Source organism: Diadema setosum, chromosome 17 (assembly GCF_964275005.1).
Source record: "Diadema setosum chromosome 17, eeDiaSeto1, whole genome shotgun sequence".
Classification (NCBI taxonomy): domain Eukaryota; kingdom Metazoa; phylum Echinodermata; class Echinoidea; order Diadematoida; family Diadematidae; genus Diadema; species Diadema setosum.
Window position 1 is genome coordinate 18,498,772 of NC_092701.1, and position 14,295 is coordinate 18,513,066.

Below are 14,295 nucleotides of genomic sequence, written 5' to 3' on the forward strand. Positions count from 1 at the left end.
CCATCCCATCACGTGTCGCATGCAGAACTTTGTATATTTGGGAAACGGGCCAAGCGAGGTCGATGGAACCTGCCGCCTCGCTTGATTACCCAACAATCCCCCTCTTGTTTTACCCAGAGATGTAGTGGGCTCGACCCTCAGTGTGTGATATGGATCTCTGTGAGTCATTTGACAACTGTGTAATCTTGCAAAATGATAACTTTATGACCCCCGCAGAATAAATGTATGACGTATTCTTTCATATCGGATGACTTTATTTGTTTTAAAGACATCATTGTGCTTTGTGTGCCTGTTCATTGACATGCTAGCCTTTCACAGTAAACAAGGATTTCTTACAGTTACAATTGTGTGATCACATATGTATTTTACATTTGAGCATTATTGCAGTGTGTAGTTGATTTATTTTAAAGGGATGATAAAATATTGGTGGAGATGAGGATTGAGCTTTTAAGTTTTGTGAGATACCAACAATTCACTTATGAACTGTTACAAAACATACCATTCTGAGAGGAATTCAACTTTTTTTGTTGTTGTAAAAATCAGTTTTAAAATGGCTGAGATATCCCAAAAAACAAAGTAAAATGAAGCAATCCTAATGAAAGGTTGGGCCCACCTTTTATTAGGATCACATTGTTTTGGATATCTCTGCCATTTCATAACCAATTTTCATCAAATAAATGTTGAATCCCTCTTGGAATTATATGCTCTTTCATATTTCTTTAGAGGTTTCTCATTATCTCATTAAAAAAGTTAGAAACCTGAAGCCAGGTCTTGACCAAAACTTTACCAACCTTTTTGAAGGTATCCCCTGGAAGAAAAACAAAGGAAACACCCCCCCCCCCCCACATAAATAAACCAAAAAAACACCACAACAAAATAAACAAAATAAGTTGAACCTAGAGTATATGGTATTCAGTAAACGACAAAAGAAAACAAAAAAACACTGACAAACAGCTGGAAGTGAGCTTTGGTTTGTATAATAGCTTTGAAATGATGCAATTACAAGGTTCAATGACCAGACCTCACACTTTCACTTTGTTCTACAGCTAAGATAATAAAACATGCTGAATATATGTTTTCCTGTAGCTCATGCATTTTTTCTTCTTCTTCTTCATGTATGTCCTGGCTGAGCAATAAAAGTCCCATTTACACACATAAGAAAAAATAACAGTTTCCAAAAATTGACTTTTGCAATGGGATGTGATGCTAATTCTATCCACATTGCTATGTAAAAAATCAGTTCATCTTCATTTTTTTTAATCCTTGTGATAACTTGCCCAGTTCAATGGGTGTGAAGAACACATGTACAGTTGTACACACACACACACACACACAAACACAAATTGTGGTCTTTGTTGTAAATCCTATGATGTCACTTGTGACAGTATGTCTGCACACTACAATGCCCAAGATCACACTCTGGCATCATTTAGACATATTTTACACAGTTTGCATATTTAAAGCATTTTAGGTGCATTCCAGATTATTGGTTTTTTTTCTTGATTTTGCCGTGTGTGAATTGTGGAAAATAAAATTCTCATCAAACTCGGAGCTTTGGGATGGGAGGCATCACATATTCCAGTGTGTAGGTCTCCTCATAACATGTGCTCAATGTACACCATAACTGGCATTCCTCTAGTTTCCCCTATAATGGCATGAAGACACTTAAGATATTTGAAGGAAACAAAAGGAACTTCAAAAGAGTGTAAATTTGGTAAGATGCCTGGTGATACTTTGAGATAAAGCTCAATGTAACCATGCAGTAGTTGCAATAGAGAATGATTCTCTATCAATCACATTGTGAAGAAGCCAAAATGAAGCAGGAATTTCTCTGCTCCTTGACATGAAGTTCTCTTTTCATCTTCACAGAAAAATAGCTCATGGTTTCATGCGAGCAAAGGGGGAGGTAGATTTTTTACATGCTGCCTATTGCTTGTATCCCAGGTTGAGATTGTTCAAGGTTTTATGTCTTTGTACCTTCAATACCCAGATTGCCGAAATGCGAAAGAGGGAGCGCCTGCGTTCGGGCGAGAGCCGCGCCGCCATCGAGGAGGAGGATGAGAAGGATCCGGAGCTGCTCCAGCGAGAACGTCGCGTCCTGGAAGACGAGGCCAATCAGGAGGAGGTGATGGGCATCGACATCTCCGTCATCGAATCCGACGGCGATGACGATGACACGATACCGGAGATAGTTGATGAAGAAGTGGACATTGCCACAAGTAACACAAGGAAGAAGAAGACCTCGAAGGAAAGTGACGATGCTGGCAGCCCCCACGCCAACCTTGAGAGGAAAGAAAGCACAGTATGATGAGAAAGCACCCAAGCCCATTCCATGGCAATGTTTTCAGCTGTGGGAGATTTCTAGGAATGTGAACAAGGTGGCTTCCAAATGGACATTTTGTATGCAGACTCCCCTGAAGTGGACTGACTTTTCTCAGAAGGGAACTTTTTCAAGGAGGGACAACTTTTCACTTGAACTGGGTTTTTTATGCCATCAGTTTTTATTTACTTCATGTCTTGAGAAATCCTGTTCTTAAAGTTGTTTACCATTTGGTATAAAGTGAGAGGTACATTCACATCTACACTGACAAAGTTGATGATGTCTCTTGTGCGATTGCGTATTTAGTTTGAATGATCAACTTAATCGGTTTCTATCATGGGGGCATTTTCATGAGTGTTTGTTGTATTATTTTGTTTAAAGATGGAAAATTTTGCCAGTGGTCCAAGGGTGCTAAGTTCTACATTGTATATCAATAGAATGGTGTTTTCCAGTTGTGGTTTTGAATATTAAGAAGCTTAAGTTACAATGTTGAATTGTACTTGTATATGATTCCATATTTGAATACAACCATGCTTTTGGAATCATAGTTGGAAATATTCATGATATGAACTTGCCTTTGCTACTTCTGAGAGCAGGAAATGCACTTACGGAATGACACTGCAGTAAATGAGAGAATCTGTATTAGCAGGAAGAGGAGGTACATTGTACAAGTTCCTGTTTTGTGAGAGAATGTGCTCTGCTTCTGTGTACACATGTTGATTTTATCTACCAAATCTATTCAAGACTACAGTGCTCCCTTTAAATGCCAGATTTTTTTTTCTTAAATCCTCGACTTTGATGTGGAAATGTGACTGTCCCATTAAGTTTGAAGGTATGGTTAGATGAAAGCAAAAGAAAAATCATTCTTACAGTGATTACTTACTGGTGGCATGATATATGTATCTGTTTGTGTCTCATGAACTCTAGGATTCAATGGTAACCACAGCTGCCACACAAGGTGAATTGATTACAAATAACCAGGTGCTTACAAGGAAACCCCATTACAGGTAATAGACTTGAATGTTAGTGGATGGCTAAACATACAGGAAGATTTTGTGTCAAGTTCAACTCTCCAAAACAGTTCAGAATCTAATAGTCAACCAGATTCATCTGTATTTTCCGTAGTATCACAAAAATGTTTCATTGTAACATTTGTCCAGTTATATGATGACTTACATGCACAGACTGGTGAACTGAATAAGGTCAGATGGGTTCAATGCCAGTCAAATAATGAACAGAAAAGTGTGAAAATATTCTTAACTTAATTTTCAATTTAATGTATTTCTCATGCTTCATGACAAGATACAATTCATATTTACTGGACAAAAAAAAAAATAAATAAAAGATATGAAAGTTGAAATCATTGCAGTACAATTTCCATTCTGAGAAACTAATCACAAAGGGATAAATGCCAGTTGAATTATGAATGGCAAAGTGTGCACTGTGCAAATATGCATAATTGCATTTTTAACTAAACATATTTCTTGTAAGTCACAACAAAAACAGTACATATCACTGGACAAAATAAGAATCAAGATATTCAAATCATCAAAATACAATTCAAAACATTGAAACTAATCCAAAAGCATATTAGATGAACAAGCAAAAAGAAAGGGGAAAAGACTTCTTGGCACCTATTGTAATAACACATTTCTGGTTGAGAAGAATCTTATTAAAAAGATATGAAAAGAAATTTCCTCATAATAGAATGCCATGATACATGATACAATGTTTTTGACCTGTGACCTTGCCAGAATAGCAAACTCTCTGTCTAGGCTGTTATCTGACATTGTAGAGTACAAACAAACACACTAGTGATAATATTATATAATTGATCGGACAATATGCAAAAAGCTTGTTTCTATTTAATTGCTTTGTCCTGGGAAATAAGATTCAGCGGTATTGCAAATTCAAAAATAAAAAGGGTATATATTGCATCCCATTATGGGAAACAAAAACAAAACAAAAACAAAACAAAACAAAAAATCCCCTCAAAGATACGGTCAAGCAGGTACGAAGTAAGACATGGAAAACAACAACAAGAACAACAACATGGCAAGTGTGTCCAAAGTCTATCAATGCAATGATTGATGTTTTTTTTTCTATTTCTTTTCATAATAATACTTCTACCATGAGCTGAAAATCAAATAAGATAAACAAAACAAGACAAAATGAGAATATTTGCCTTACATAGATGAGTTTGATTCAAGAAATGTTATTATGAAGGTTGAATATGACTGAGAATTGCAATGGACTGGGAGAGCATTTCACTCATTGTGAATGATTCATGCATTTTAATGTGAAGGATAAAAAAGAAAAAGGTTGAGCGTGAACATTTCTACATCGCTAGATTATTGAAGAAACGCACACAAATTCGGGAAAGAGCTTTATTTTGTAGCTGTGTCAGCCATGTCTGTAGACATTGCAAATTGATGCAAGTGTTTACATACCATATCTAAAGTATCCAAAGGCCATTTGGTTTGTTTTACCACCAGTATTTAGGTTTGAATGATTAGTGGTTGCCTTCATATACATTTTGTTGCATCGTATCCCATGTGTGTGTATGTGTGTCAAGAAGTTTTGTAAAGCCTTTTTATTTGTAAGAAACACATTTTGTTATGAATACGCTGTATGTTATAATTTATGCATTTTCTACATGTATTTTAGTTTGTTTTATAAAAGAAGAGAGCAGTTTTTGTCTTTCACAGGGTTAATTCATGCTGTACCGTGCATTCATGTAAGCATAGATTTTGACAGGTAAGGATGTCTTTTAAAGCCAGTGCATATTGAGACCTGATGTCTCTCTGTGCAGAGTCTGTAGCCATGGGCGCACTTGCAAAAGAACGTGAAGTATAAGACCACGATCCTTATAGATCTTCAAGTTTTGCCAGTGTGACCGCAAACTTCCCAAAAACTTCTTGCGAAATGTCCCACTCAAACTAGGGATATTTCCTGGACCCTAGTCAATCTTCTTGATCTTTAGGCGGTGTGAACGCTAGCAACTGAAACTTAGCAAAGTTTGTCATGTGACCTGTCCACCACCTGTTTGCGGGTAGTGCCTCAGAAGTGCATGGCCACTGTGATGTACAAGTGTTCATTGTTACATCACAATCACCAGACAAACATACTCTTTCTTCCTTCTTGCACTCCTGCACAAGTGACCCAAACTTCAAGAACTTATAAAGATCGAGAAGTTTGGCTGCCATTGTGGACAGACGACCAAAGATCACACAGACTTCGCGATTGTTAACTTTGCGATCTTTTACCAGTGTGACCATGGATTGTGAAGATGTGCAGACTCTTAGAGAGATTGGCTTAAACTCAGATGAAGTGGGAGAGATTCTTTGTTAGATGAATGTTTAAAATTGTCAGTGACTCTGTTCATTAACATATGGATGTCTTCCGTCTATCTGTCTTCATTTCCATGCTGTTTTCTTTTTAATCCACCTCCTCTTAAGTTTGACAGTAAGATGATACAGGTATCTAGTTCTTGCTCCTCAGTGTAAATGTTTATTGTGCACCACATTGTTTTAGAATGGAGCAGCTGTTTTGACAAGCCCCCTCATGTTGTAGTGTATCACTGTGTTACGTGCTTAAAGGTGATGTGTCACGGACATATTATGACACCTCTCCTCATGTTCATACCAAACATTGTCAGTAGTTAAGAGATTTTCCCACAGTAGTGGGAAGGTGATGGGTGTACCACATTGTTTTCAGAATGTAAACCTTTCTTGCTTTGTTTTGCACAGTCAAGACCTGTATATCAATTGTTTTCTTTGCTAGAAAAGGTGACATAATCTATAGATAATCTAATAATGTTTTAAAGAGCTTGACATTTTTTTTTCCTGTGGGATGACTGAAGAAAGTTTGAGTTGGGTCATTCTTCCTATGCATAAAATGTTATTTGTACTAAATGACACTCATTTTATAACATCTTAGCACAAATATTTTTATCGTCTGTGTAGAGCCATATGTCAATATTGTACATGTCTTCATTATCTTTGTCAGACTGAATGCTTTATCTTTTTACTGAACATGGATGATTGCATGCTACAAAGAAAGTTTGACCAGACATGAGGTCACAGCTAATGTAAGACTGAGATAAGATTATGTGTTGAATACCACTCACAAACAATAGATTATGCTATGAAAATGATAATGAAATTGTGAATTATTATGACACATGTTTCAAGAGAGTTCCAGTGCAGGCAAGACTGATAACTGATAGCATGATCAATTAATTTGTCTGAGAGTTTCAGAAATGCTTAATGGGTAATTTTTCTAGTACACCACATTCCATACTCAAACTCTGCTTAAAACTCTGAAACATGTCCAAATTGTACATTAACCCATGGAGGACGGACTGATTTTGCTACAACCTGCATTTTCCATAGACACCTACCCGAGTATACTCGGGACTCGTCCTTAACAGGTAAACAAGCTGTTCATTTGATTTTGTTTGCCAAACACTATTTCATTCGCTCATGTTTGAAAGTTTACTAATTCATCAATACTTCTCTCTCTCCTGTCATGTGACTGACGCTGGTGTCTTGAAGGAGAGTATTTGAGTTGGAAATTTCATCAACACAGCAAAATCTCCTCATAAAGAGGTCAGATATAACAAACACCCTGGTATGACAAGGTGATTTTCAGGTCCTGGAGAGTATCCGGATTGGAAGTACAGCTGTACATCAAATTCTTCCTATGAGGATGTCAGACATACACTGTAGCGAAACCCTGGTATAACAAGGTGATTTTGCAGGTCCCAACTCTTAATATATCTTTATGTTTTTTGAACCCTGATATAATGAGAAAACCTGGTATAACAAGATTATTGTTATGGTTTTTAGGTCCTCATTATAACAAGGTACCCCACTATTTGAAGATCATCGAGCAATGAGAAGGCAGCTCCTTTCCTTCAGTTGACACCAGGTCAAAGGTTACGTGCCTCCGCTTCTCTCCCCTTGGCCTATCTCTCTCTCTCTCTAGAATTACCTCTCTCATCATTATGAGGGCCACCATCATCTCTACAGAGATACTTAGGTGTAGATGTTAAGTGGGATAGATGCCACTTTCTATTTATGAGAATTTCTGATGAAAAGAAAAGTTAATGGTGTATGTAAATCAGTTATAGTTCAGATCTGCCTGTACTGCAGACTTGGTAGATACTGATTATGATTCATCTTGATTCTTTCTTGATCTTGTAGTATTTATTTACATGTAATTGACATTTTTTTTTTAAACAGAGATAGAAATGTGCAATTACATGAGAGATGTTTATAGTTTGCAAATAGTGAAGAGCAGGATAAGTTTGTAAGAATATTCGTATCTTGTTAAAGGAAAGAAGTAGAATTTGAACTTATTTTCGAACAAGAATAGTTGTACATATTAATAATGTTGAAAGTCGCACTTGCCATATACCAAACTATCTATACTCATGTTAGACAGAAAGGTCATGTAAAGTAGACACATATTTTTTATCACTGATGTATTTTTATAATTAATGTTTGTTGGAGGCTGTTTTTCCAAAGTGGTAATGGTCTCTTGCACATTTTGATAGCAACAAACCGAGAATTTTGAGGAAGCAGTTTCCATATTCCCACTGGTTATCATGATGGAAAGTGGTGTTTTTACATTTGCCAACTGACATATAGAACATTGTTTAACATAATGAAGTATATGCCCAGCTATCATACAAGTTGATCCGCCAGATTATATTTTTCTTTTCTTTTCTTTTGAGTCCCCATTGCAAAGATATGATGTAATTTTGAAGTAGTGTATGTGTCCACATGTTAGCCTTTTGACTGGATATGTACCAGGTTTACTCCTCCTGGGAACAAATCAGTGGAAAGTTTCTTGACTCTTGTCGCAGAAAACTCTTGTTGTAATCTTAGGATGATGCTGTAGAAACTTTAAAGAGAATTTTAATAATAAACATGGGGTGAGGGTTCCTCTGGTAACAGGTGCAAGTATTTACCACCAGACCCCACCCAGGGTCCAAAGGCAGGCCCACGGACCACACCCTCCTGTGCACTTGATTTTTCAGTCGGAGATATTCACGGTTGGCTACAATGTAGTCCAGAACATTGGCAGATCTCTGCGTGTTGAAGAAGTGTTAGTAGAAGAATTATTGCCCGGTGTCCGTGTGCATACACTGTACTCGGAAAGGGGAACGCGTTAATCATGCTTCTGAACCTATAATATGTTTTTGAAAAGCACACATGTGCGTGTGCATACTGTATTCATGACACTTTCTCACGAGAATAAATGAAATAAATTTCACGATGTTCAGTCAAGGTACTCTGGCCTTCCTGTCTGTTTTTGCTTTGGTTGGTCATTTTTGGTTCATGCTATTATTGGTCAAACAAGGTTATGTTCATGAAAGTGTATGTCTGTGTGCGCGTGTTTGTGTGTCTATGTGTAGGCAGGGAGGTGACTTCCACCTCCCTGGTGTAGGTGTCTTTATGTGCCTCCGCTCTGATCTATGAAGGGTGCCAGAGGGAAATCGTTTTCAAGTTGTCCGTTTTATCCCACATTTCATTACCACAATTAAGAAAAAGTGTGTTAGACGTTTGGGGTTGGGCGTTGAGTTTTGGTGTTTTTTTTTAAGGTTTGTGGGCCTAGGTGTCCTACGTAAGGTGAAAATGCATTGATCAAATTTTAGGCAAAATCCCTGAGCAAATCTATGACGTTACATGAATCCTGTTCTCACTGAAGTTTGCATGGTCTTCACCCCCCCCCCCCTTTTCTGATATGATGATGATGATAATTCTGATAGTAGTGGTAGTAGTGATAGCGGTAATAACGACAGTAATGCAGATTTGTGTTACTTTTAGTAATGATGAAAAAGATCATCATCATACACATCGTCAAGGTCATGAAAATGCCCAAATATGGATATCATTTGTATTTTTATTTACCGTTTGTTATTTTGAAGGTTCGTTAGTTCGCACCATTTGATCTACGTATACATTTTTGGATTAACGAACTTTACTGTATTTCATTTTCGGATTAACGACCCTTCGGAACAACAAACCCTATTTCATTTTCGGATTACCAGACCTCTAATAACGAACCTTTATTTCATTTTCGGAATTAGGAACCCTGAGAATAACGAACCTTCGGAATAACGCCACAATGTTTGGATTAACGAATCTCTACACTGCACGTATACAGATTTTGTGTGTTTCGGAAAAAGCGAACCTTCGGAATTGCAAACCTTATTTCATTTTCCGATTAATGAACCTTCGGGATTACGAACATCATCCGTATGTTTATGGTTTTCAATGAATGGAGAAGTACCTCAGAGCGCAAAATTAACACAAACGTTCAGCAGACCAGAAGGTTTTTCTTGCTTGCCAACATAATTATGTTGAATCAGCTGCATCGCGTAGGGAGAATTCTTTGATATCAATGTCAACCTGTTGCCACAGTGTAAGGGTATGGGTGGATGTGCGAGTCCAAACCTGCCCTTGGTTTGAGATCGCACTTGAACAGACAAGGGTTATCTCTGCACCATTACATGAGCTAACAAGCAAAAATCTCTATTTCTTTTTAGTGCCACTTACGTACTTCCCGGTTAAAAAGAAGTGGGGGGGGGGGGGGTGGGTGGGTGGGCAAAGTGATGACACCTTATGTATTCCTTTGTATGGTGCACAAAAAGTGGGGGCCAGAAGCCCCCCCCCCCCCCCCCGGTTTCGCCGGTCGTGCCAGTACCGTGACAGAACTGGCACTCTCCAGCATCAAAACCACATCCCAATCTCTGTCCAAGTTGACCTCAATACACAGAGTAAAATCAGGCCGAGCGGAACGGCACAAACCTCATACATACATCAGAAAACGGGGATTTAAGTCGTAAGTGCAGATGCAAATGTGATGAGTTGATGTCATCATCGCCTGACAAGTGGCTCATTTTAATCTTCTAAGGAATCTTCACCTCACTACCAGCATCTCTATTTTACATGAAATCAAATGAAGAGATTTCTATCTCGTGCACCAACTTGTTGCGTTTGAATACTGTAACAAATTAGGAGGAAAGGTTCGCAGCTGCTGAATTTTCAGCCAAAAGCTTGGTTTTCCTGATATTTGTAGTGCAAAACCAATGGGCGGGTTGTATAGTGATGACATGATTACCTCACGCAATATACGGATGAGCATGCGGCCAATATCATCAATATTCCATGAAAACATGGTGAACACTAAGAAAAAAAAAATCCCTGCCCATTTGGTCGTTTCTTTTAATGTGCAATATCTATGAAACTGCTTTAGGCCGAACTTATAATTTTTTTCTAATTTTACTCTATTTTACTGAATAGGGGGTTTCCCTGAAAATGTCCAGGAATCAAAACTGGAAAAAAAAATTGGGTCACACTGTGTCGCCTTAGCCATCAATGGTCAGTGTTGGTTAGTGGGGGTGGGGAGAAGGGAAGCAGAGACATGCAAAGACTCACACACATAATATCATACATTTTTTATGAGGTTCTTCATTTCAATTTCATTCAATATAGGTGTCATGTTCACAATGAAATAAATCTAAACAAAACTAAGCAGTTTATATTCTTCTAACAAGTTCTGCTGAATCACATACGACAAAAACAACAACAACAACAACAGCAACATACGAATGTTTGTGCAAAATCATGGCATGTGTACAAAAGTGATACAAAAGTACAATATTCATCTTGGTATCAACGTGATCACACTCATCAATTCTGCTTAATTGCACAAAAATGCACTCTTGAAAATACGGATTTTTTCACAAAAGCCTGCAGTAAACTAAAATCTCTTGAGTCTTTACCTAATCAGTGAACGAAATTCATATTTTTTTTTCACTCCCACAGTCACACACACAGACCTTTAAGATTATGTGTATAGACATGTGCACACAATGAGTACAGCTGTACAGATAGTATTACTCAAAATTGCTATCTTCGCCAGTGGAGGTTTTAGTTTCAATTTGACATAAATTATGATATTTTGACCCATTTTTTTTTCAAACATTTTGTTTTTGTTCGTTTGTTTGTTTGTCAATTGTTTGTCAATTGTTTGTTTTGCCAACTAGAAAAGTTAATAGAACTATAATGTACAGTGCCACATTCATTATTTCAGAATTGACAAATATGATGTTTTCACACTTTAACCTGATAGTCATGTTTCTATTGACTACAAAGCAATAAAAATTCTTTTAATCAGGTGATTGAAGTTCATGAACATTGCTCATGCGATATCCCAGAATCTATGTCGATGTTCAGGGTCACAAATGTAAGGAATTCCAAGCAGACAAAATATTTCGTCTATCGGCAATTGATCGGTACTTTCTTTCACATAGTGGGTATAACAGTGATATCTTTAGACCCTTTTCGTGAACCGTTGAACTATCAAAACAAAACAGAAACCTGAATGAAAAGTACACCTTCCCTTAACTGATTTATGACGACAGAAATAATCTTTTTCTGTGGCTTTTGGAGGAGCATGGTCGATATCACAGAGAAATAAAGTTTTGTGATTTTTCTTGTTTCTTTTTATCCTTCTACTATTGTAACATCATGCATTTTTCTTCACTTCCCAGTTAAAGAGGGCGGCACACGGAATTACCCAAATCCTTCAACAACAACAACAACAACAACAACAACCACAACAACAACAACAACAACAACAACAACAACAACAACAACAACAACAACAACAACAAACAAATAAATAAACAAACCCAAACACGTCATTTTTGTAACTTTCAGAGAATGCTTCATTTTCTTTTCTATTCCATTGATTACACATTACAAAATATGTAAAGCTTCTACCAAAAGCATGACTGATACACCTTAATTGGGCTTCCTCGTTTGGAGTTTTGGAGTTTATGTTGGTGTAGCATTTTCATCAGGAAAATCATGAAACTGTATTCAAGAAAAGAACACAACTGTGAAAGTTTGAGAAAGATCGGACAATTCGTTCAAAGCTATGGATATTTAAAGGTTCGATGCAGCCATTGCTGTTTGAGAAGACTATCACGGTAGAGATATAAAGATATAAAGAAAATATGAAGAAAATTCTACAAAATTTCTTTTTTTTTTAAATGAAAAGTAAACATTTCCTTGGCATGTTACAGACATTTTGTTAAGGGCAATATTATTTTCCTGCTTTCTGTATTAGCTAAATCAAGTGCTCTTTCATTATGCTGGAAAGTGAAAATATGTTGACTCTAATGTCTATTTCCCGGAAACTGATGAAAGATTACTCAGTGATAGTCATTTTGATGATGCGTTCTGTGAGTAGACTGAGACGTTGCTATGAGAGGGTCATTAACACCAATCGAGAAAGGGGATAATGTGAATGAAACTGACAAAATAATTATGCCCACTATTCGGTTACGGATTACCACCATCCATATATGGCAGAATAAAAAGAGGATTAATATAAAGATACCGTGGTTATAATCATTTCAATGTGGATATTGACTACCACTCTTGATGATGACGGGAAAAGAGCAAAAGGGAAACGAAGAAAAAAGATGAATGTGATGTGATCTAGATTATGATTTGTGTCAGATGATGAGGGCAGCATGATTAAAATTAATTTAATCATTGTATGATGAGAACCACGAGACGAAAAGCTTGACACCTTATACTACAAAATAACAAGCCATTAAAGAAGACGCGGGAGAAGACGATGGAAAAAAAGATAAAATAGAAAATTTTGATTTCGAGATAATGAAGGCAGGATTACGAGAAAGATAATAGAACTGATGTAGTTTCTGCCTGCAACAATCACTCAGAGAATGAAAATTAATTAGATTAAAACTGATTGAAACTTGCGACCGAAAGAAAAAAAAAAAAGGTGCGCTCCTAATCTGTGTTATGACTGATTTCGGAGACAAGTTGTAGTATGCGTGGGCATGAGAGGGACTTATTTTGCATTATTTCTGCCGTATCTACATGATATCCTCGTAATCAAAACAAGCAAATAAATAAAACTTGCTAAAAAGAATGTTTGTATAATTGTTTGGTCTGTGGTAGGGTTACAGATCGGTCGAAGAGGACTGATGAATGGAGATTACACATGTGTAGCTACATTTTTCTTTGGGGGAGGGGGATAAAGGAATGATGGGCATTGAATCTTATAACATTAAAACGTAATAATAACAATAGCGTTAACCTTATAATGACGGGTGCTGTTCGTTATTCCGAAGGTTCGATATTCCGAAGGTTCGTTATTACGAAGGTTCGTTAATCCGAAACACACAAATACCCTATACCTAGAGGTTCGTTAATCCGAAAATGAAAAAGGGTTCGTTAATCCGAACATTTGTGGCGTTATTCCGAACGTTCGTTATTCCGAAGATTTGTTAATCCGAAAATGAAATTCGGAAAAACGAACCTTCGGAATAACGAATCTTCGGACTGAAGAGCCTTCGGAATAACGAGCTGTAATCATAATGACGATGCTAATGATGATGATGATGATGATGATGATGATGATGATGATGATTTCAATAATAATGATGATGATGATAATAATAATAATGAATTTTTAAGAATATTTAATGCTATTTGCATTATTGTTATTATTATCAATATTATTATTATCATTATTATTGCATCATCATTATCATCATCATTATCATTATCTAAACCGCTTTTGATAAATGATAACATTTATATGGAGTTTTTGGTGCATACTATATCTACGCATATTAAAGTGTTTCAGATTCATGGTTGTATCGCATGAGATATACGATGATGAGTTGCATGCATGTAAAAATCCCAAATTACCACATAGGAACAATTTAGCTCCTTCTACAGGGATGACCATGACCATATGACCTATACTGTAAGTCTTTATCAGCGTAATGTATGTCTACTGCAGCAGGAACAGAAAAAGCAAAAGGATATCACCTTTGGAGCAAGAATAGGGACAAAATTTTCTCGCTAAATGAAGTCAAACTTTTTCTCACTTGGGTAGAGGTGATTGTCGTATTG

General features: G+C 36.9%; 2 protein-coding genes across 2 annotated transcripts in view; both read left to right on the plus strand.

The window, feature by feature from the left end:
• LOC140240940 (ecotropic viral integration site 5 protein homolog) overlaps positions 1–3,648 on the plus strand; it is a 99,175-nt gene extending 95,527 nt beyond the window's left edge. The window contains exon 19 of the mRNA XM_072320712.1: positions 1,991–3,648. Coding sequence (XP_072176813.1) covers positions 1,991–2,308 — 318 coding nt within the window. The 3' untranslated portion in view covers positions 2,309–3,648. The remainder of the gene's footprint in view (positions 1–1,990) is intronic.
• Positions 1–14,295, plus strand: part of LOC140240937 (major yolk protein-like) — a 102,346-nt gene that overhangs the window by 67,647 nt on the left and 20,404 nt on the right. The gene's annotated exons all lie outside the window — the stretch shown is intronic.